Genomic DNA, 25,900 nt, shown 5'->3' with positions numbered 1-25,900 from the left:
ACATACATACATACATATATATATATATATATGTATTTATATAACGGGGTATGTTCCGAAGATATGAGTCTGTTTGTATGTAGTTGGTTTTGATTATGTGTGGGCATATTTTATGATGTGAGATGAAATACTATTTTTAGTATGCAAATAAAATGTTTTGGGCTCATTGTAAAGAAAATTTTAACTCGTTTTCCGCTGTAATTAATTAACCATAATCAAATTGCATTGTAATAACGATTAGGAGCTAAGGACCCCACGCCATGTCAAAAATAGCTAATATTTATACTATTGTATGAAAAATCTATCAATTAAAAAATATAATTTTTTGTTTTTAAAATTATCTTCACGTCAACTTTTTTTTTTCAAAATTATCATAATTTATTTTTAATATTACTCATACCAAATTAACTGTAATCCTTCAATTATTTCTATAGATTATTATTAAATTAAATAAAATTTTAAAAATTTAATTTAATTTTAGAGACATCCACAATTTATTAATATATATAAATTCTCTCACTCAATTTTCCTCATCCCATCGAATATAGATAGACGTTAACGAGAAATGAAATATCATTACAGCACCATGTTACCCAAGCCCCACCGTCAACCCGCCAACTTCCAGCATCCGCCGCCGCCACACCTCCACCATTCTTTTCCCAGTCCATCTGCCGCCGCCGACCGTCCCAAGTCATCCGAAGTTGGTGCTCATAGTCCCTCCAACTCAACCATGAAGAAACCAAAAGACCACCCTCAACCCAACGACGGCGCCAGCATCGAAGTCATCCGCCGCCCGCGCGGCCGACCGCCCGGTTCCAAGAACAAACCCAGACCAGCAGTGATCGTAACTCCGGATTCACCCGAACCGCCGATGACGCCTTACGTCCTCGAGCTCCCTCCCGGTGTTGATGTCATCGAAGCCATCACTCGCTTCTGTCGGAAGAGGAATCTTGGTCTCTGCGTTCTCAATGGCTACGGCTTGGTTTCCAACGTCACTCTGAAGCAGCCGTCGACGACCCCCGGCGCCACCGTCACCTTCCATGGCCGGTTCGACATCCTATCGATCTCCGCCACGATTCTTCCGCCGTCTACTTCGTCTCCGAATTTAGCTAGTGGGTTGGCCAACGGGTTCACCATAACACTGGCAGGCCCACAGGGGCAGATGGTGGGTGGGATCGTAATGGGTCCTTTGATATCCGCCGCCACCGTTTATCTGATTTCGACCACTTTCAACAGCCCATCATACGATAGATTACCGATGGATGATAGTGTTGTCGACGGGGACCAGTCTACCCCTGCGGTCTCCGGTGGAGGAATGGACAGTGGCGGCGTGGGAGGTGATGGTGTCACAGCAGCGGAATCATGTGGGATTTCCATTCACAGCTATAACCAGCCTTCGGAAGTGATCTGGGCTACCACCGCGAGACAGCCTCCACCACTCCACCCGCCACGCTACTGATATACAGATATTCTCCTACATTTCTGCTAGATAGGCTTCCATCTTTTCACAGTTGAATCGTTTCTTATTACATGGTGTGGCAGATGTTTTTTTTGATCGGTTTCTTGATTAATCATGTTCCACTGTTAGTAAAATACTTTTTGTCAAGCTGGTAAGCATTATCTCAAGTGATATTATTAATCAGATTCAAGAAAATAACATGGTTTCACACAATTTCATGGTTTTATGCAAATCAACGACGCTGTATTTTTCCTTAGCTGGAGTCCAGCATGATTCAAATCGACTGTGGAGTGTAAACCTAAGCTTTTTTCCTCGTGGAACGATGAGTGAAAGGAAGGGACACTTTGCAGCAGTAGGCGGCAGAGGTTGGTTTGAGAGAAGATTTGGGGCATTGGGTAGTGTGAGTCTTTGTCCTTTTCTCGCTGGCGGAGATTGACGTGAGTAAAATGTCAATGTTTTGGAGTCATAGAAGGATCAAATCAAATCAGAGCATGCAAAAAGTTTGCAGGACCGTAGAGAAAAAAAGCTGTGGGGTTTGTTTTTGCAGAGGGAAGACTTATCTCATCCTTCTGGCTGCTCGCTATCCGATGCTCTGCCCAAAACTTTGAAAGTTCTTCCTTTTTCTGAGTGGGTGTGGTTCGTGTACGATTGCTAAATTGACCAAGAAGGACATAATTACATCGAATATTTTCTTATTCTTTGAAACTTTTGTTAGATTTTTAATCAATTTTTTTTCCATTAGTTTTATTTATATGACAATAATTATGATGATTGATAAGAGAGAAAAAATTAAATTTTGCAATTTTTTGGGTTTTTTTTAAAGGGGAAAAAAACTATAAAAAAAAATGAACAATTACCCAGATATGCTCGAACGTAAAGCGGCACTAATTTTGTTTTTGAGTATTAATGAGGTGATTGGAACATATTTAGATATGTTCTAACACATTATTGAAAAAAAAACAAGTTGAATTTTATATTGTACTTCATTATAAATTAAATATGTTTTTTTAGAGATCGACGTAGTTTGATCGAGATTATGTTTTGAATTATTGATACATACATGAATTAATTTTTTTTGTTTATTTATATTTTTTTGTCATTAATGCTTTCGAATTTTTTACCATAATTTGATTGAACAATAATTGATATTTATCACTTGGTAGAGAGGATTGAAATTATGATTGTGGGAAACACATATTTTAAGTATTTATATTGTTCGAAATATATATAAACCTCATTTAAACTTTGGTAAGAACATCGTTTGTATCTATTGTTTGGTACTAGATTTTCAATATGAATATTAAAAATTAGCAATAAATAATATATATCTATTTACCACTTGAGAGAGTGAGTAGAAGGATTTAGTGAACAATTTGGTTTTGACAAAGTAACGTAGTAATAATTTAATATAATGAAGTTTAAATGAAATCATATCTCTAGATTTATTCTCTACTCAATTTATTCATACGTGGGCTTGACTTTGCTTTATTTAATTCGTTGATAATTGATATCATTATTAAATTTTCTTATTAAAGTTTGATTATTTTAATTATGTTAATTAGCATAAATTGAATTATACACTGTGTGAACGATGTCTTTGCTGATTCATATACTAAAACTTGATGACGTATACTAGCGGTAAGCAAAAGTTGCAACAATTTTTTTGCGCCGTTGACGAAGATGACTATATTGATTTATATTAATATTGTTACCAATTAGTCGTAAAATTAATTTAGAGTTATTTTACTGTTATTAATTTCGAAATATTCATTGTGCGTTGTGTTTCTTTCTGTTTTTTTTTACGATTTATGTTAAAAACTCAATGTTTCGATTCGTTGCTTTTTGATCCAGAAATTGAAAAGACTGCTAAAGCCTTGAAAAAAGCACAAAGAGAGGAAGTGAGAGCAATTGTTGAAAACATAGAGCATAACGAGATTCCACCCAATGCTACACAGTACCTATCAGAGATCACTTTAGACAAGTGAACAACACAAACTACTCTGGTATAGCTCGTGGAACTATCAATACCAACAATTTCGAGCTAAAGCCAGAACTAATAAACATTTTTTAGCAGAACCAGTTTGTGGATCTTCAGTCTTCATCTAAGGACATTACTGACACGGTAAATATTAATAATGTCTATGATGATATTATAAGATTGCAGTTGTTTCCATTATCTCTCAGGGACCAGGCAAGGTATTGGGTCCAATCTCTGCCCCGGGCAGCATAACTATGTAGCAGGAATTGAAAACAAAATTCCTTGAAAAATATTTCCCACCCGTCAAGTCCTCCCGGCTGAAAATTGAGACCAACACCTTCAGACATAATGAATTTGAGCAGCTTTATGAAGCATGGGAACGTTACAAAGAACTGTTTAGAAGATGCCCTAAGCATGACTTTAAAGATTGGATGCAGATTGAGTTATTTTATAATGTTTTAAATGGGAAAACTAGAACAACCATTGACGCAGCTGTCAGTGGCACATATTTTTCCAAATTTTCTGACCAAGTCTATGATTTTCTTGAGTAGATGACCATCAACATTTACCAGTGGCCCTCTGAATGATCTGGAGCAAAGAAATATGCTGGGGTCTATGCAGTGGATGTGAGGCCTGGGGCCGAAGAGGGCGGAGGGTGATCGCCGGTGCCATCAGTTGCACGGACAATGAGCGGCTCCTGACTGGCTTCTAGGTGGAGGGAACATGAATGAACCGACCCACACGGGAATGAGAGGGATTCCGAGACTGTTCAATGTAATGGACTATACAGTTGAAGAGGGGTTAAAAGATTTGATTTGTACTACTCATATCACGAAGGTGCATCTTTTTTTCGGTAGCTCATCACATAAGAACTCCAGAGTTAAGCGTGCTTGACTTGGGGCAATTTTGGGATGGGTGACCTCCTGGGAAGTTTCCCAGGGTGCGTGTGAGTGAGGACATAAGCACGCTGAAAAGACTCGTCTTGGTACAGTGAGGACAGTTGTCGAATCTGGGGCGTTACAGTTGGTATCAGAGCCGACCTCTCTTAGTACGGTGTGGTTCGGGGACGAACCAAGCGGAAGCTGGTGGGCATGTGAGGCCCGGGGCCGAAGAGGGCGGGGGGTGATCGCCGGTGCCATCAGTTGCACGGACAATGAGCGGCTCCTGACTGGCTTCTAGGTGGAGGGAACATGAATGAACCGACCCACACGGGAATGAGAGGGATTCCGAGACTGTTCAATGTAATGGACTGTACAGTTGAAGAGGGCTTAAAAGATTTGATTTGTACTACTCATATCACGAAGGTACATTTTTTTTTCGGTAGCTCATCACATAAGAACTCCAAAGTTAAGCGTGCTTGACTTGAGGCAATTTTGGGATGGGTGACCTCCTGGGAAGTTTCCCAGGGTGCGTGTGAGTGATGACATAAGCACGCTGGAAAGACTCGTCTTGGTACAGTGAGGACAGTCGTCGAATCTGGGGCGTTACAGTGGATCTTGTCACATCGCTCACCGCCCAAGTGTCTGCACTAACCACACAGATTGCAGTCATGAACAAAGGAGGTCATACTGCTTCTGAAGTAGCTACGGTCGCCATTGAAGAAGAGCCTAGTATGGAAGAAGTCCAATATATCAACAATAACAATTAAGGTATGGAGGCTATCGAGGTAACCTTGTTCCTAATAAATATTATCCTAGTTTGCGTAACCATTAAATTTCTCTTATGCAAATAACAAGAATGTGTTGAATCCTCGTCTGAGGTTCAATAATCAAAAGGGTGAGGGTAAGTGTGGGGTGCTTAACTCCTAATTGTTATTAAAATTCAATTTGATTTGGGTTAAATAATTACAGCGGAAAACGAGTTTAAATTTTATTTGCAATGAGCCCAAAATATATTATTTGAATACTAAAAATAGTATTTCATCTCACATCATAAAATATGCCCACACATAATCAAAATCAACTGCATACAAACAACTCATATTCTTGGGACATGCCCCGGTATATAGATACATATACATATATACTGGGATAAACCACTAAACCTCAAATCAATCGTGACTCCCTCCAAAAGTCCCATCTCCGGTCTCCTGATAACCTGAAGTACCTGCCATTGTCCACACACAAAGACAACAACAGCGCCCTCTTGGGGGTGAGCAAAGCTCCGTATGGAACAACCATAATATATACAACATATATCTACACAATGATATATGATATGCAATGCATGTATGTCGTTGATATATCAGGTCAAGTGCCCATCCACTGAGCATATATCGGAATCAATCGAATCGCTATCAAATCAATACTCGAGCTGAAACACCGGCCTCAATCAGGGATACTCGTATGATAGCGTCGAAAAAGCGCCATCAAATCCCAAATCTCATTCAATCATCGGGGCCACAAATGACTATGCTTAAAGGGCCACATAATTGCAAACATAGCATCGTGTTCACAAACCCTAGAATCAAATCCAATCATATCAGGGTATCTAAGGATCATAGATCAATGTGCATATCATATATCGATGTATGTAGCAAATAATGTGTGTTAACAAAATATTTATTTTATACATCAATAATCCAATCGTAATGTCATTTATGCCACATCAACTCAACAAATAAGGCATATAGACACATATTCTCAATCAAATCAATCAAACATATATCATATGATACAGATACCTGTAGTATGTTACTCGATCGCAACATACCTTAATTCTTCGTTTCCAGTCGATGTAGCTTCAAGATTTCAGCATAGAAATTCTATCTACATCAATCACACATTCATTTCAATCAATAATTTCATTCAAATTCAACAATATAAGTTTCAAATATCTTTTGAAACTTTGAAAATTCATATCAAATCGAAATCATAACATAATTTAATTCCGACTTCAAAACTTAGTTTCTTGTCGGTTATTCTATCACATATATGAATCTCGACTTCAAATACATGCTATTACAGCATTTCAATAAATATAGGTGTTGAAACTAGAAGAAACGTACCTCAAAAGAACGCTCTCGACGCGAGGATTCATAATATATAATTTGTTTCAAGTTCTGATAGCGTTTCGAGGTAATTTCGTGCGATAGAAATCGAGTTTCTCTCGTTATTTCTCAAAGCTGATGAAGGAGAATGAAAGAAAAATAACAGCAATCTCGTTCTTATCATCTGTCTCGCCAATTTCGATTTTGCCCTCGGGCGGTAACATCTCGCGCTCGAGCGCGAGACGTTCTGTCACTGATTGCGAATTGTGCCACGCTCGGGCGGTAAAATATTGCGCTCGGGCACGAGGTGTTCTGTCCAACATCCTAGGTTCCACATGAGAAAAAATGGACAACATGAAAGTTGTAGATCTATTTCTTGGCTTTCATTTGCCACTGACCTCACTCAATTTGGATATCGGATGCAAGAGTTATGCTCATTCTCCCAAAATATGCCAGTGCAGAAATTGCAATGTACACGTTACACTTCAGGATGATTTTGCCCCTATTTACAAATGGATTTGGACAAAACTCAAAATATAAAAATTTCAGCACTATGTATTAGCGTTCCAATGAAATTAGTCTCATTTCTTTTGGACTAATAATCAGATAATTATGCTGAAAACCGTAAAATGTGTCACTTTTCTATTGCGGTTCAGCACATCATTCAACTACAAATCAATTTCTAATACAATCTTTCATTATCACCACCTATTTTCTCACTTTCATTGTCAATTATATACTTCATACACTTAATAGCACAACAATTTCATGAATTAACGATAATCAACATATGATTTACGATAATACGATATGAGGTCCTTACATTTATGCCCTACTTAAAAGATTTCGTCCTCGAAATCTCAAGTGTCCATATATATATAACATTGGCAAACATATAGTACCTCGCTAGTTATAGTACATATCAAAACTAAAATCAATAAATGGATCATTATACATTGAATACAACGGAACAGGTAGAGTAGAATCAAAGAAGTGCGGATATGATTCTCGCATCTTGCTTTCCAATTTTCACGTTGACTCATCCACACCATGTCGTGTCCATTGTACTCGAACTAGTGGAATTGAATTATTACGCAATATATTTTCCTTCCGATCCATAATGCCAACAGGTTGTTCAACATAAGAAAGAGAAGGATCAAGTTCAACCTCATCGGGTCTAAACACATGTGAGGGATCTGGTTCATGCTTTCTCAACATAGAAACATGAAATACATCGTGAATGGCAGATAAGGCTGGTGGCAATGCCAACCGATAAGCAAGATCCCCAACTCGATCAAGGGTCTCGTATGGACCAACATATCGAGGAGATAATTTTCCTCGCATGCCGAATCGAACAGTGCCTCTGAAGGGAGATATTTTCAAAAACACTTTAACACCTTTCTGGAATTCTAAGGGTCGTCTTCGTTTATTCGCATAACTCCTTTGATGATCCTGCGCAGCTTTCATTCGTTGTCGAATTAACTGAACCTTATCATTCATTTCTTGTATCATTTCAGGTCCAATCATTTGTCTTTCACCAATTTCATCCCAGAATAATGGTGACCTACATCGTCTCCCATATAAAGCTTCAAACGGTGCCATACCAATACTCGTTTGGAAGCTATTATTATAAGAACATTCCACCAATGGTAAGACATCTTGCCATCCTATTTTGAAATTCATCACAATAGCACGTAACATATCTTCTAACGTTTGAATCGTACGCTCGGTTTGGCCATCAGTTTGAGGATGATAAGCAGTACTCATTGCCAAACGCGTACCAATAGCTTTTTGGAAACTACCCCAAAATTGAGAAGCAAATCTTGGAACACGATCAGATATAATGCTGTGAGCAATGTATAAACAGACCATTTTCTTATAAGGATAAGTCCACTCATACAGAATGAAATGTGCAGATTTCGAAAGACGATCAATAACAACCAAAATAGCATCGCAGACGTTGGGTGAACGAGGTAAATGAGTTACAAAGTCCGTCGCAATTTGTTCCCAATTCCATTTTGGAATTTCAAGACTATGGAGTAATCCTCCCGGTTTCATTCTCTCATCTTTCACTTGCTGACAAACAAGACATTTCGAAATAAATTCAGCAATGTCCTTCTTCATACGTCTCCACCAGAATTGAGGTCTCAATGTCAAATAAATTTTTCGGCCTCCAGGGTGAATACTGTATTTGCTACAATGTGCTTCACGAAGAATGGGAAAATTTCAAATCAGAATCATAAAGAACTGCCAGCCGACCATTAAGTCGTAAAGAACCATCAGAAGAAATATGAAATCCAGAACAATGTCTTGCAGATACAAGTTCTTTCGATTTTTAAATCTTAGCATCGCTTCGTTGGGCCTTTGTATTTAAAAATCAAGTTCGGCTCAATTTGCAATGCCGATGCAGTGACAGAATTCCAATTCGAGTGAAAATTCCAACCAGAAGTATATATATCCTCGTGTACTTTGGCGACATTAACAGAAGTTAAAACAGAATCATGAACTTTCCGACTAGGGGCATCCGCAGTAACGTTCACCGATCCAGGGTGATACTGAATCTCACAATAAAAATCCTTCAGGAGATCCATCCACCTGCGTTGCCTCATATTCAAATCAGATTGGGAAAAGAGATATTTCAGACTCTTATGGTCCGAATAGATAACAAACTTTTCTCTATACAAATAATGACGCCAAATCTTCAAAGCAATCACAATGACAGCCAATTCAAGATCATGAACAGAATAACGAGTTTCATGAGATTTTAATTGACGAGATGCATAAGCAATCACCTTGTCATGTTGCATCAGAACACAACCCAAACCTCTACCAGATGCATCTGTACACACTATAAATCCTCTGGTAGCTAAGGAATAGTAAGCACAGGTGCTGTGGTTATTATCGTCTTCAATTCAAGAAAGCTAGCTTCACATTCATTTGACCAAATGAATCGCTGATTCTTCTGTGTCAGTTGAGTAATAGGTTTATCTATTTTCGAAAATCTTTAAATAAAACAACGATAATGACCAGCTAAACCCATGAAGCTATGGATCTCAGGAACATTCGTAGGTCTCGGCCAATTCAATACAACTCCTAATTGTTATTACAATGCAAAATTGATTAAGGTTAATTAATTACACGGAAAACGAGTTTAAATTTTCTTTTCTATGAGTCCAAAATATATTATTTTAATACTAAAAATAGTATTTCATCTCACATCATAAAATATGACCATACATAATCAAAACCAACTACATACAAACAACTCATATCCTCGGGACATGCCTCGGTATATAGATACATATACATATATACTGGGATAAACCACTAAACCTCAAATAAATCGTGACTCCCTCCAAAAGTCCCATCTTCGGTCTCCTGATAACCTGAAGTACCTGCTGTTGTCCATACACAAAGACAACAACAGCCCCCCTTGGGGGTGAGCAAAACTCCGTATGGAACAACCATCATCATATGTATATGGTTCCTATAAGCAAAGAGTATTTTATGAAAATCTTCTTTTATCTATAAAAAGTGTTGATATAACTCACATTTTCAGTAATACCCAGAAAAAAAAAGTTACAACTTCTCTAAGTTTATTATCAAAAAGATAATATCTATTGAAGAATGAGGTATATCTCCATTGGTTGAAAAAGAATTTTATTCTGAAAGTCATAAAATGAGTTTCAAATTCAATTTTTGGGATTATATTGAGAGTTTTAATAAAATTCTATTATATGAAAATGAAAAAAGGAAACATACATGGTTTCTAAAGATTTGTGAAAATGTTTTTCATCATCCTGTTCCAAATTGGTTTTTAATTTGGTGGAAAAATATTTGGTCCATCTGCAAAGATTTTGCCAGAGGTTTTTATAAAACCAAAGAATACTTGGTTAAATGTTTCTTCAAATATTAAAAAATCATTTTCTGAACATTGGATAGATGAAAGACTTTATGTCTATTTTTCATGGAATTTGGAATTCCTTGGATCTGAAAATGGCAACCAGATTTGGATACACTGCTGAAGGAATCCCTTGCATATGGCGAGTTAGTTCTACTAAATTTTGGGACAAATTATTAAGAGATGATCCAGAAACTGGAAAACCTTACGGTTATGACACTCTTCATCAAATGGAAGAAAAATTTTGTTATACCAGAAAGAATTTCATAATCAACAAGAAAAGGAAAAAGCCTCTATGAGTCCATTTAAGATTCTCACTCAAAAATATTCTGAGATTTATTCAAAAGAAAAAATGATTGAGGTTTATATTGAAGAAATGAAGAAGGATCTTTTTCAGAATATTGGATGTTCTGATTCAAAATCAGATAAATCAATGGCCTCTGAATCCAGTGAGAATAAATTTATTCATCTAATGAAGATGCATGATGCACAAGATCCAGAGGATGATATTCCTCAACTCTCTCAAATTGATGATATTTTTGAGAATTTGAAGAATTCCCTAAAGGAAAATATTAAAGGTGATTAAAGTCGTTGGAAGTGGAATCTCACTATTCAAGAATTTGTGGAATTTCACATCATGATATATCGTGACAAAAAGTGGGTGGCATATCACTGTAGACTTTTTGAAATTTGTAACAATGTTACTGTTTGCTTTAATAAAGCATTTTACTATTTATATTTTGAGATGGAATCCGGGGTTTCATGTCCGGCTCTTCTATCTATTTATAGTTTCATTATTTGTTCTGAGAGGAACACGGTCGAGTTTGCTCCCCTTTATTCTATCTTGTAAACAACCCTTGTGAAGTATATCAATAAAAGCTTTGAAGTTCTGATAACAATTTTGTAAGTTTATATTGTTTATTTTCTGTTTTTTTTATTTGCTGTTTTAAATATTTTTATTTCAGAGATTGGCCTGAATGACAGGCTAAATTATTCGTGCTAAATTATTACCTTACTATGACATGATATATATTTATTTGTAACTTGAAATTAAATTGAGATAATAAAAGATTTTTTTAAATTTTTGGAATTTAATGTAATATAAGAGTTTTTGGTTAGAACATAAGGTAAAAAGATGAACCAGGAAATGGTAAACACAAGGTTCGAGTTTAACCAGGGAAAATAAATTCATGTTGTAGCCCTTCAGCCTGCTTAGCCGAGAAATGGCGTTTATGGGTGATTTTTTTTTTATGAATTTATGATTCTATGGGATCTCGGTAAAATCCTCTGTTGTTTAGTTTCTTTGATATATCTTTTATAAATCCTTTTATGTTTTGTAAAAGTTCCAAATAAGAACATTATATTCATTATTATTCTGGGATTTAAATTCTTCCTTTTCTTAGCTCAGTATGAGTTGAAAATGATATATAGGCTGGAAACCAATAACCTCCATGTGTGCGAAAGCCACGAAGGAAAAATTTGGTAAAACAACGCAACGTATCAGATTCACTTTGATTCCAAGCCTCAGATGGTATCAGAGCCATGGAAATAGTCTGATTAATAATTTAGCACTTTTATTCAATGAATATTTTTGGTATGAAAGAAACTGTTCAAAACAGTTTAAATGAAGAATATGATTTACCTGAAAATTTAGATTTATTGAATAAATGGACTATTCCTAAGATAGAATCTAAAATGATCTATAAGTTAGGAACCTTTGAAAAAGTTGGTTTTAAACAAGTAGTTAAAACTACAGAATCATCAGTACCTCTTCATAATGATGAAATGGTTATTAGGTTGTTAAATAATAACAATATTTTACCTTATAGGAAAAATTACAGATTTATTCATATATGTTTAATTCAAATTGCTTTTAGACTTTTAATTTTAGAAGGTTTACCAGCAGCTTTAAGAGATGGTAGAAATTTGAATTGGAAACAATCTCTTATGGGAATAATTCAATCTAGTCTGGCTCATGGTCCAGTATATTTTGATGTTTATCCTAATTTATCTTTATCTTTGTAATGCCCGAGATTTAATATCGTGTTAAATTATGATTATTGATTTTAATCGAGACGATTATGAGAGGGGCTAACCGAGACACAAAAGGAGATTTTATGTGGGAATTGTTGGTGCGAGGACCGAAGGTCTCGCGCATATGCGCGAAGAGTAGGCGCGCATATGCGCGAGCTATGCGGAAGCCATAATGAGAGACCGAGCATTGGGCCCACATGCGCGACCTCAATACGCGCACATGCGCGAGAGGTCCAGAGAGTTGGACGCACATGCGCGACTTAGATTCGCGCATATGCGCGAGGGTACCCGAGAGTTGGGTAAATTGAACAATGGCCTCGCGCATATGCGCCGTGAGGCTTTGGATGAATTTTGAGGGAGACACGTATCAATTACATGCAATATATATATATATATATATATATATATATATATATATATATATGTTGAGCAATTCGTTTCCTTCGCAATTCAGCAACAAGGGAATCGAGAAAAGGTTTCTGGAAAAGAGTGAAAAATCCTTACGCCTTTTGTGAGAAATCCGTCCGTCCGATTTTAAAGCCGACTTCAGTACTGTGTTCCTATCGACGTAGGCTACAACTGGACGTAATTTTTACTACATTTTGATATGTTTTTAAATTATGCTATTGTCAGAATTGAATGGAATTCATATATGATGTTCTTGACATGTTAGACATCATAGAATCGAAGTCAGATTAAGAAACGGACTGATTATGGAATTGTTATGATTTTCTGAGTATATTGATTTGAAATCGGACAGATTTGGATTATGAATGAATTATAGATTATATCGGATATGAGTTATGATTTGTAATTGATGTATGTTGATATGGTATCGACGAGGATACTGAGATTGTGTCGTTATGCCGTTGATTTGAATTAAATCCAGATTAATCAGATTCGGTGTTGAATTAAGAATAGAACATTGATATTATGATTCTCGATATGTCGTTTCAGATTTACAGAGACAGTCTTGAGTTCAGAACTGATATTGCTGCAGACCGAGACTACAAACGAAAGGTATAAGTCAATGTGGTATTGGGAGATCGACTTGAGTCGGTTTAGACTTGAGTTTCCCTAAATCACATACTTTACTTTATTGCATTGATATTTGCATTGATTTGATTGATGTACTTGTTGTCTTGAATTATAGATAGCAGGTATTAGACGAGTAATCTTGTGACAGAAGTGCCTGATAGTGGAGGGATCTCCACGGGCACATTGCATGATGTCACAAGATAGTATAGAAATCTTGGGACAGATGTGCCTGATAGTGGCGGGATCGCCACGGGCACATTGCACGATGTCACAAGATAGGATATTGGCGATAGGGCCACAATCCATGACGGTTAGGTCAGGACACTGGATGTTTGGTTATATCGACGTGGATAGAACTGGAGTATTTTCTATTACTGTTGGTCGATATAGGAATACCCACATCTGGAAACCGGGATCCCTAGACTAGGATTGAGTCTAGTCTGAGTCGTGGAGTCACGAGCATTGTCGACAGTTTGATATTGATTATGTTTCAGCTTTTGATATATATTGCTGTTATCTATCCATGCTTTTATGTTTATCATATGATTGCATGTTTCGTTAATTTATACTGGGATTATATTCTCACCGGAATTATCCGGCTGTTGTCTTGTTTGTATGTGTACATGATAACAGGTGGGACAGGATCAGGGTCCAGGAGATGAGGAGAGATCGTGATAGAGTGGAGACTTCGGACTTTGATGTATATAGGGTTTTGGCACTTGATAATTAGATGTTGAACCTTAGTCTTTACTGATTTGTAGACGGTACAGGACTTGTACTTTATTTTATATTGAGTTGTATATTAGTTTGATCTCACTACTTTCCGCATTAAAAAGAAAAAATTTTATGATCCTAATTACTTGATTAGTAAATTGATCCTGATGACGATTAAGAATTGATAAGCGTCCGGGTCCTCACAATCTTTGTCTGATATTAATTTATTAGATTCTTTAACATTAAATGTTAAAACTCATGGTTATAATTATACTCCTGGTACAAAAATAATATGTATCTGTTATCGTATTTATTATAAATCATTATTTACACTAAATCCGATGTGTAAAAGAATAGATAAAAAATTAAATGAAACTATTCTCATAGAAACTAATTTTAATAGATCTAATATTACAACCCGTAGATCTATAAAATGGGAAGAAATTGAATTTCCAGAAAACTGGATAACTGAACAAGCTGTTCCTAGAAATCCTATAATAAATAGAGATTTACAACAAGTTATACAAAATAATGAAGGATTTGTTCAAATACAGTTCAATAATGAACAAAGAAGATTATTATTGTGGGGACCCGGATGCTAATCATCTTATTAATCGTCATTGGGACTAATTTAATAAATTATAATAAACATGGTCTAATTTTTTTTTTTAAAATGCGGAACGTAATGGCATACATCTTAACATACACGTCAGTATTAAAAGTACAAATCTTGCACTATATACAATCGGTCTCGACTAAGGTTTAATAACTATATAACAAGTGTTTAAACCCTAACTCTAGTCCAAGTCCGTAGTCTCCACTCTAACTCGATCTTTCTTCACTTCTGTGATCCTGAACCTGTCCCACCTGTTGCCATGCACACATACAGACAAGACAACAGCCGGATAACTCCGGTGAGATATAAATATCCCAGTATAAACAATGTATCAATGCAATCATATAAAACATATATAAAAGCATAAATAATCATTAAAACATGTATCCAATCTGACTACATGAACCAATACGAATCTGTATTTAAGTCAATGACTTATTATCTTATCTCAACTTATTTCTAACCTAGGGATCCCGATCTAATTTAGACTTTGATATGCTGTATCGAATGTCTACAATAGACGTCGATCTACATCTAAGCTCATCGATACACCGTGAGTCTAGAGTCTTCGCGGTTCTGACAAAGACTCGGCGGTTCTGCTCTAGATAGGCTGATCTGCCCTAGACTCAAACTCTGGCTCTGCTATAATTCAATAGACTAAACATATCAATCTGATAATCTGCAAATATCAATGCAATAAATAAAGTATGTGATTTTGGGAAACTCAAGTAAAACTTAACTCGAGTTGTGCAATCCCGAATCAACATTTATTTATACCTTTATTCTGTCTCTCTGATACAATCGAAGTCTCGACTCAAAGCCTGTCAATGTTCAATCTGGCAATGACAATATTAATATACTGTATCAATATTCTATTCAAATCAAAACATCCCCGTCTTATTAAATTTTGACGGTACAACAGTACAATCTTGCGATACCGGTGATACCACACCAGTATATACTAATTCCAATAACTTATAATCAACCACCGTACGAATCTGACATCACATCTCAGTCAATTTAACTCTGAAATTCATAACAATTCCATAATCAATCTGTTTCTTAATCTGACTTTGATTCTATGATGTCTACTATGTCAAGAACACTATATATGAATCGTATCTGATTCTGGACATAGCATAATTTCAAATCTTAACAAAACGTAACAAAACTTACGTCCTGTTGTAGCTGTCGTTGCTAGGAACACGGTGCCGTACTCGGATTCAAATTTGGACAGACGGATTGATCGCAAATCGAATTGAACGTAATTCCCCCGGAAGCTCTCGTTCCTTTCTTCTGAAACTTCTAGGAACTACGTTTCTTTATATATATATATATATATATATATATATATATATATATATATCCAATTCCCATACCAAGGAAACGTGGAAATTTTTCAATTTGCATGTCTCGCGCATATGCGCGACATTACTGGCGCATATGCGCGAGACCTACTGGTCTCGGCCTTGGCAGCTCGCGCATATGCGCGACATTACTGGCGCATATGCGCGATGTCTTCTGGACCTCACTTGCATAGGCTCGCACATATGCGCGACATCTTCCACGCATATGCGCGAGGTCTTCTGCCTGTTTGGCGCATGTGCGCGCATCCGGTCGCGCATGTGCGCCAATGCTACTGTCCTCGCACATCAATTTTCACACGCGATCTCATTTCGTGTCTCGGTTAGCCCTTTCATAATTATCTCGATTAAAAATCAATAATCGTAATTTAACATGGTATAAAATCTCGGGCATTACAATTACCATCTTCTATTTATGCTAGATCAAGATCTAGTCATTCTTTTATTTCACCTTTAGATTATATGGTGGATGTTCCTCAAACTTCTAGATCTTCTACTTTTCAGATAAGAGAAGATGTTGAGTCTTCTGTACAAGATACAATAGAAGAATTAATCATTAATCAAAACAATATTTGTAAGGCCCGAGATTTTATCATTTTAATCCGAGATTATTTAATTTATGAATTTTGGAATATTGAGTCATATCCCATGGTTTTTATGATTCCATAGGACTGAAATTGAATTAAAAAGAGTTTCGAGGGCCGAATTGCAAATAGTGAAGAGTTCAGGGGCTAAAGTGCAAATAATGAAAGTTGAGTGGGACACTTGTCTACATCATACATATAAAACGTTAAAATCCTTCATTTCCTTCAAATCTTCAGGAAGAAACCGAGAGTTCCCTAGAAAGAATTCCTCAAGCTTCATTTGATACTAGAAATTTAATTTTGCAAGTACCGGTGATCCGGTTTTGAATCCGAGCACAGTTCTGAAATCCTCTTGTCAAGGGCTACACAAGGATGTAAGTTTCATCAATTTCTAACATGATTTGAAATTCATGTATTAGAGGAATTATGATTTGATATATATTATGTGTTCTGGGAATACTAGACTTCGTATAATCGAAGTCAGATCGAAGAAGAGATTGATTTTGGAATTGTTATGATTTTTCAGATTATATTGATTAAAATTGAACAGATTTGGATTATTGACTGATTCTGGATTGTATTGGATATGGGTTATAGATTGTAATTGATATATGTTGATGTGGTATTGACGGGGATATCGAGATTGTTCCGTTATGCCGTTGATTTTGAGTTAGATTCAGATTGATCAGATTCAGTGTTGAATTGGGAATGAAATATTGATATTATTATTTTCGATATGTCATTTCAGATTGATAGAGACAGTCTTGAATTCAGAACTTCCAATTCGTCAGACCAAGATTACGAAAAAAAGGTATAAGTCAATGTGGTACCGGGAGAACGACTCGAGTATGATATACTTGAGTTTCCCTAAATCACATACTTATTGTTATTATTTACATTGATTTGAATTGATATGCTTGTTCTATTTATTTATAGAAGCATGTATTAGATGAGTATTAGACGAGTGATCTTGTGACATAAGTGCCGATAGTGATGGAATCGTCACTGGCACATTGCACATTGTCACAAGATAGTGAATTAGCGATAGTGCCACAGTCTGTGACGGATAGGTCAAGACACCGGATGTTTGGTTATATCGATTGAATAGAATTGGAGTTTCTTCTATTACTGAATTCGATATAGGAATGCCAACGTCTGGAAACCGGGATCTCTAGACTAGGATTGAGTCTAGTGAGACGTGGAGTCACGAGTCTGATTGACAGTTTTATATTGATGATGTTTTCAGATTTTGATACATATTACTGTAATTTGTTTCATGCTTTATATTGTTTATATGATTGCATGTTTCGTTGATATATATTGGGATGTATATCTCACCGGAGTTATCCGGCTGTTGTCGTGTTTGTATGTGTGCATGGCAACAGGTGGGACATGTTCAGGGTCGAGGAGATGAAGAAAGATCGTGATTAGAGTGGAGACTACGGACTTTGATTAGAGATAGGGTTTAAACACTTGATATGTAGTCGTTAAACCTTAGTTTTGAATGATTGTATATAGTACAAGACTTGAACTTTAATACTGATAAGTATGTTAGAATGTATTCCATTACGTTCCGCATTTAATACTGTATTTTAAAAAAATAAAATGAAATTTAGACCCTGTTTATTTAAATTGATTAAATTTTCCCAATGATGATTAAGAACTTGATTAGCGTCCGAGTCCCCACAACAGGTGGTATTAGAGCGATAGATCCTTTAGACTGAGATAGGAGCTAGTGAGCGGGTAGATTGAGTTTTCTTTCCTTGCTTTTGATTGCTAGCATGTTCTACTGATTTATAATGCATGTTTATCTGTTTATCTGAATTGATTTGAAAACATGTGTTATTGAGAACGAATCAGAGCCGATTCTAGATCAGCAGTAAGATGATCGGAGGAGGACTGAAACAGATTTGTTGTATTTGGTTGCTAACCTTTTTGATAATCAGATATGCCTCCCCGAAGAATACCAAAGGAGGGTAGCACTTCGAATCCTCCAATGGATGTAACAGCAACACCGATGGAGACATTGTTGAAGAGATTTCAGTCATTTCATCCACCTACACTGAAGGGTACTGAGACAGCAGTGGACTGTGAGAGTTGGCTGGATGACATTGAGATGCTGTTTGAGTCCTTGGATTATACTGATGAGCGGAGAGTGAAACTGATAGGGCACCAGTTGCATGATGTGGCAAAGAACTGGTGGATTACAACAAAGCGGGCATTGGAGCATCGAGGTACAGTTATTACCTGGAATGTGTTTAGAACTGAATTTTATCAGAGGTTCTTTCTATTGTCGTACAGGAAGGATAAGGGAGCAGAGTTTGAGAACTTGAGACAGGGTCAACTGAACATCGAAAAATATGTGGCCAAGTTCTCCACATTGCTACGATTTGCTCCACATGTGGCCGAAAATGACGAAGCCGTTGCTGATCAGTTCATTAATGGCCTGAATCCGGAAATCTTTACCTTGGTGAATACCGGGAGACCGAATAATTTTACCGATGCTTTGAACAGAGCTAAGGGAGCCGAAGCCGGTCTGATGAGACAGAGGAGCTTTGTTTGTACCTCCAGCACCGAGACCACAGCAACCACCTCCCCGGTTTGAGAGTGGCAGCAGCAGTGGGGGAAAGAAAGAATTTCTGAAAGCTAGAGGGAAGCAGTTCAAAAGATCTGGAAGCAGTTCATCCAGTTCTAGCGGTTCGAGACAGACTGGTCAGGGCTAGAGTTATACAGGACCTTATTGCAGCACTTGTGGAGGGAAACATTCCACAAAGCAGTGCCGAGGAGTGTTTGGCAGTTGCCGTATCTGTAGACAGCAGGGACACTTTGCTAGAGTTTGTCCCCAGAGAGATACTCAGGGATCCCAGGCAGCAGAGTCATCTGGATCAGTGGCTCAGACAGGGAGAAGACCATCTGCCGTTCATTCTTTCCAGCCAGCACCGTCTATCCAGTCACCGCAGAGGCCTGGAGGTAGCCAAACAGTGAGCCAGCCTCCTAGACAGCAGGCCAGAGTATTTGCTTTGACAGAGGAGCAGGCTCAGGAGGCACCTGACGATGTTGTTGCAGGTAAATGTTTTATTTCTGGTTATCCTGTATATGTTTTGATAGATACTGGTGCATCACATACATTCATATCTGAGCGATTTGCATTGATGCACTCTTTTCCTATTGAGTCATTATCTATTGTAGTGTCTCTCTCTTCTCCTTTGGGGACATGTTTGATATCAGTGAAATCTGTTAAACATTGTATGCTACAGTATGATGGGCATGAGATTGAGTTAGAATGTATTGTGCTTAGGTTGTCTGATTTTTACTGTATTATTGGTATCGATATGTTAACCAAGTACAGAGCCACTGTTGATTGTTTCCACAAGATTGTGAGATTCAGACCGGATATGGCTGATGAGTGGAAATTTTACGGTAAGGGTTCTCGATCTAGAATTCCTTAGATATCCGTATTGTCTATGACTCGATTGTTACAGAAAGGAGCGGAGGGATTCCTTGTCTATTCAGTTGATTTACTGAAATCGAGTCCATCATTGGCGGATTTTCCAGTGGTGTGTGAGTTTGCTGATGTCTTCCCAGATGAGATTCCTAGATTCCCTCCGATTCTAGAGATAGACTTCAGTATTGAGTTGATGCCAGGTACAGTTCCGATTTCGAGGGCTCAGTACAGAATGGCACCGATTGAGTTGAAAGAGTTAAAGGAACAGTTGGAGGATTTACTGGCCAAGGGGTATATCAGACCGAGTGTGTCTCCTTGGGGTACTCCAGTACTGTTTGTGAGAAAGAAAGACGGTTCTATGAGACTCTGTATCGACTACCGGCAACTGAACAAAGCAACGGTAAAGAATAAATATCCCTTGCCTCGTATTGATGATTTATGTGGGGCCCTTAGCTCCTAATCGTTATTACAATGCAATCTGATTAGGGTTAACTAATAACAGCGGAAAACGAGTTTAAAATTTCTTTACAATGAGCCCGAAATATTTTTTCTATAATTTAAATACTAAAAATAGTATTTAATCTCATATCATAAACATGCCCACACCAAGTCATAACCACTCATATACAAACAACTCATATTCTCGGGACATGCCCCGGTATATAGATACATATACATATATACTGGGAACAAGACAAAAACATAAAACCTCAGCCCAAACTGTGGCTCCCTCCAGAAGTACCCTCTCCGGTCTCCTGATATCCTGGAGTACCTGCCATTGTCAACACACAAAGACAACAACAACCCCCCTTGGGGGTGAGCAAAGCTCCGTATGGAACAACCAATCATATATACCACAGATATCTAACAATGATATATGGTATGCAATGCATGTATGTCGTGGAGGTATCAGGTCAAATGCCCATCCACTGAGCACATGTCAGAATCAATCGAATCGCTATCAAATCAATGCTCGAGCTGGCACACCAGCCAATATGGGACACTCGTATGATAGCGTCGGCAAAGCGCCATCAAATCCCAAATCTCATATCCAATCATATGGGGCCACAATTGTCTATGCTTTACGGGTCATATAATACCGGCATAGCGATTGTGTTCACAAATCCCGGAATCCAATCAAATCATATCAGGGTATCCAATGATCATAGTTCAACGTGCATGTCATGTATCGATGTATGCATAAAATGATGTGTGTTAACAAAACATTTATTTTATACATCGATATCTCAATCTCAATGTCATGTATGCCACATCAATCAACAAATAAGGCATATAGACACATAATCTCATTCCAATCAATCAAATCAATCCGACATATATCATATAATACAGATACCTGTCGTATATTACCCGGTCGCAACATACCTCAATTCTTCGTTTCCAGTTGATGTAGCCTGAAGATATTGATATTACACTTTATCTACATCAATAACATACTCATTCCAATCAATAACATATTTCAAAATCATTAATATGAGTTTCAAATATCATTTGAAACTTCAAAAATTCATATCAAATCAAATTCATATCATAATTCAATTCCGACTTCGAATACAAGTTTCTTGTCGGTTATTCTACTATATATCAGAAATTCAACTTCAAATACATGCTATTCCAGCACTTTGATATTTAGAGCTGCTGGAACTAGAAGAAAATTACCTCAGTCAGAAGCTCTCGACGCGACGATCACAAATATATAATTTGTTTCGCGTTTAGACAGCGTTTTAAAGTCGATTTGGACGGAAGAAATCGAAATCCTCTCAATTCTCTCGAGATTACCGAATAAGAAATGACAAAAAAGAAGAAAAGAACTTAATTTTATCCTCCACAGCTTCGGCGCTCGGGCGGTTGAATTCTCGCGCCCGAGCGCGAGAGGTTCTGCCCTCGAGTTTCAAATGCACCGCGCTCGGGCGGTCAAAAATTACCGCTCGGGCGTGGCATGTTCTGTCCGAGAACACCCCTTATTCCACACTGGCGCTCGGGCGGTCATTTTCTACCGCCCGGGTGCCACATGTACTGTACCAAATGTTAGTTTTGGTATTATATTGGCGGCCGGCCTCTCCAATCGAGCTCTTACCACGTCAATTCATATTCAATACTTATTTTCTCAATTTCATTGCACGATATACATCAAATACATAATCACATAACAATTTCATAAATTATCGATAATCACACAGGATTTACGATAATACGATACACGGTCCTTACATTTCTCCCCCTCTTAAAAGATTTCGTCCTCGAAATCTCAAACATCTCTATATACATAACATTGGCAAACATATATATGTTACCAGTTATAGTACATATCAAAGCTAAAATCAGTAAAAGGATCAGAATACATCGAATACAATGGAACAGATGGATTAGCATCAAATAAATGCGGATATGAATCTCTCATTTTGCTCTCCAATTCCCACGTCGACTCGTCAACACCATGTCGTGTCCATTGTACTCGTACTAGAGGAATCGATTTATTATGCAATATCTTCTCCTTTCGATCCATAATACGAACAGGTTGTTCGACATAGGAAAGAGAAGGATCCAGTTCAACCTCGTCAGGTGCAAGTACATGTGATGGATCGGGTTCATATTTCCTCAGCATAGAAACATGAAACACATCATGAATAGCAGATAGAGCTGGTGGCAATGCCAATCGATATGCAAGATCACCAACTCGATCCAGAATCTCGTATGGACCAACATAACGAGGAGATAATTTCCCTCGCATGCCAAATCGAACAGTGCCTCTAAAGGGAGATATTTTCAAAAACACTCTGTCACCTTTCTGGAATTCTAAGGGTCGTCTTCGTTTATTCGCATAACTTGTTTGACGATCCTGAGCAGCTTTCATCCGCTGCCGAATCAACTGAACCTTATCATTCATTTCCTGGATCATTTCAGGTCCAGTCAATTGTCTAGCACCAATCTCATCCCAGAATAATGGTGATCTACATCGTCTCCCATATAGAGCTTCAAACGGTGCCATACCGATACTCGTCTGAAAGCTATTATTATAAGAAAATTCGACCAATGGTAAGGCATCTTGCCATCCCATTCTGAAATCCATCACAACAGCACGCAACATATCCTCTAACGTTTGAATCGTACGCTCGGTCTGGTCATCAGTTTGAGGATGATAAGTAGTACTCATAGCCAAACGCGTACCCATCGCCTCCTGAAAACTACCCCAGAATTTAGAAGCAAATCTGGGATCACGATCAGATACAATCGAGACTCGCACACCATGCAGTCTCACAACATTCTCAATGTATAAACGGGCCATTCTCTTATAGGGATAAGTCCGCTCATACGGAATAAAATGCGCAAATTTCAAAAGCCGATCAATAATCACCCAAATAGCATCACAGCCCTTGGGCGAACGAGGTAAATGAGTCACAAAATCCATAGCGATATGTTCCCAATTCCATTTCGGGATTTCAAGACTATGGAGCAATCCTCCCGGTTTCATTCTCTCGGCTTTTACTTGCTGGTAGACAAGACATTTCGAAATAAACTCAGCAATGTCCTTCTTCATACGTTTCCACCAAAATTGAGGTCTCAATGTCAAATACATCTTCCGACCTCCAGGGTGAATACTGTATTTGCTACAATGTGCTTCTCGAAGAAGGGCAGATTTCAAATCAGAATCATCAGGGACTACCAGCCGACCATTAAGTCGTAAAGAACCATCAGAAGAAATCTGGAATCCAGATTGATGTCCTGCCGATAACAGTTCTTTCGACTTTTGGATCTGAGCATCGCTTCGTTGGGTCTTTCGTATCTTCGATATCAAATTCGGCTCAATTTGCAATGTTGAGACAGTGACATAATTCCAATTCGAGTGAAAAGTCCAGCCAGAAGTACAAATATCCTCGTGTACTTTGGCGATACTGACAGAAGCTAAAACAGAATCATAAACTTTCCGACTAAGGGCATCCGCAGTAACATTCACCGATCCAGGGTGATATTGAATCTCACAATCAAAGTCCTTCAAGAGATCCATCCACCCGCGTTGCCTCATATTCAGATCAGATTGAGAAAAGAGATATTTCAAACTCTTATGGTCCGAGTATATAACAAACTTCTCTCCGTACAAATAATGGCGCTAGATCTTCAATGCAAACACAATAGCGGCCAATTCGAGATCATGAACAGGATAACGTGTTTCATGAGATTTCAATTGACGAGATGCATAAGCAACCACTTTGCCATGTTTCATCAGAATACAGCCCAAACCTTTACCAGACGCATCTGTACATACCACAAATCCTCCGGTACCTGAAGGAATAGTAAGCACAGGTGCTGTGGTCAATCTCGTCTTCAATTCAAGAAAACTAGCTTCACATTCATCTGCCAAATGAATCGTTGATTCTTCTGTGTCAGTTGAGTAATAGGTTTAGCTATTTTCGAAAATCCTTCAATGAAACGACGATAATATCCAGCCAAACCCATGAAGCTACGGATCTCAGGAACATTCGTAGGTCTCGGCCAATTCAATACAGCTTCGACCTTCGCAGGATCAACAGATATGCCATGTCTCGAAATGACGTGGCCCAAAAATACTACCTTGTCCATCCAGAACTCGCATTTGGACAATTTAGCATACAAATGACTAGTACGAAGAGTTTGAAGTACCAGTCTCAGATGTTCAGCATGCTCCTTTTTCGATTTCGAATGTACAAGAATATCATCGATAAATACAATAACGAATCGGTCCAGATAATCTCGGAAGACACGATTCATTAAGTCCATAAAAATAGCAGGAGCATTCGTAAGACCGAAAGGCATAACCAGAAATTCATAGTGGCCATACCTCGTACGAAAAGCAGTTTTGGGCACATCTTCGTCTCGAACTCGTACTTGATGATACCCAGAACGAATATCAATCTTAGAGTATACAGAAGTACCCTGAAGCTGATCAAATAAGTCATCAATACGAGGAAGTGGGTACTTGTTTTTCACAGTAGCCCGATTCAATTGCCTATAATCAATACACATTCGCATCGTACCATCTTTCTTTCGAACAAATAAAACTGGAGCTCCCCAAGGTGATACACTCGGTCGAATATATCCCTTATCGAGAAGATCCTGTAATTGTTCCTTCAATTCTTTCAATTCCAATGGTGCCATGCGATAGGGAGCTTTCGAAATAGGCGCAGTCCCCGGCACAAGATCAATACTAAACTCAACTTCTCGATGAGGAGGAAAATCAGGAATCTCATCGGGAAATACATCCGGGAATTCTTTCGCAACAGGAATCTCAGATAAAGAAGACTCCTTCTTCGAAATATCAATAGCATAGATAAGATAACCCTCATCTCCGCTAGTCAACAATCGGGACATTTCCAAGGAAGATACCAATGGAATTTTGGCTTGAGAACCCTTGCCATAAAAATTCCACTTGGGTCCATCAATCGGTCGAAATCGAACCACTCCATGACAACAATCAACAGTAGCTCGATTCGTCATCAAGATATCCATGCCAACAATACAATCAAAGTCGTGCATTGGGAGGACAATCAAATTCAGAAATACCACATTATCCTCATATATCAATACACAATTATGCACAACTTTTTCAGACAAAATAATATTCCCTGCTGGCGTGGCTATCGACAAAGTGTCATACAACGGGGTACACTCAATATCGTGAGATGCAACAAATGCATGAGATATGAATGAATGAGATGCTCCTGTATCAAATAAAACATGTGCAGGATAATCGAAAAGCGTGCAAATACCTGCAATCACGCC

At 37.8% G+C, this 25,900-nt stretch overlaps 1 protein-coding gene and 1 pseudogene across 1 annotated transcript; one reads left to right on the top strand and one right to left on the bottom strand.

The window, feature by feature from the left end:
• The first annotated feature begins 529 nt into the window (after positions 1-529).
• LOC142521316 (AT-hook motif nuclear-localized protein 17-like) lies at positions 530-2,157 on the top strand. The gene has a single exon (XM_075624535.1). The coding sequence runs from the start codon at positions 566-568 to the stop codon at positions 1,457-1,459; it is 894 nt and encodes a 297-aa protein (XP_075480650.1). The 5' UTR covers positions 530-565; the 3' UTR covers positions 1,460-2,157.
• Positions 2,158-3,772: 1,615 nt separating this feature from the next.
• LOC142521587 (small nucleolar RNA R71) lies at positions 3,773-3,858 on the bottom strand (annotated as a pseudogene).
• Positions 3,859-25,900: the final 22,042 nt, after the last annotated feature.

This window comes from Primulina tabacum, chromosome 12 (assembly GCF_025594145.1).
Source record: "Primulina tabacum isolate GXHZ01 chromosome 12, ASM2559414v2, whole genome shotgun sequence".
Taxonomy (NCBI): domain Eukaryota; kingdom Viridiplantae; phylum Streptophyta; class Magnoliopsida; order Lamiales; family Gesneriaceae; genus Primulina; species Primulina tabacum.
Note: the sequence above shows the minus strand (reverse complement) of the source record. Positions and strands in the feature narration are given on the sequence as shown.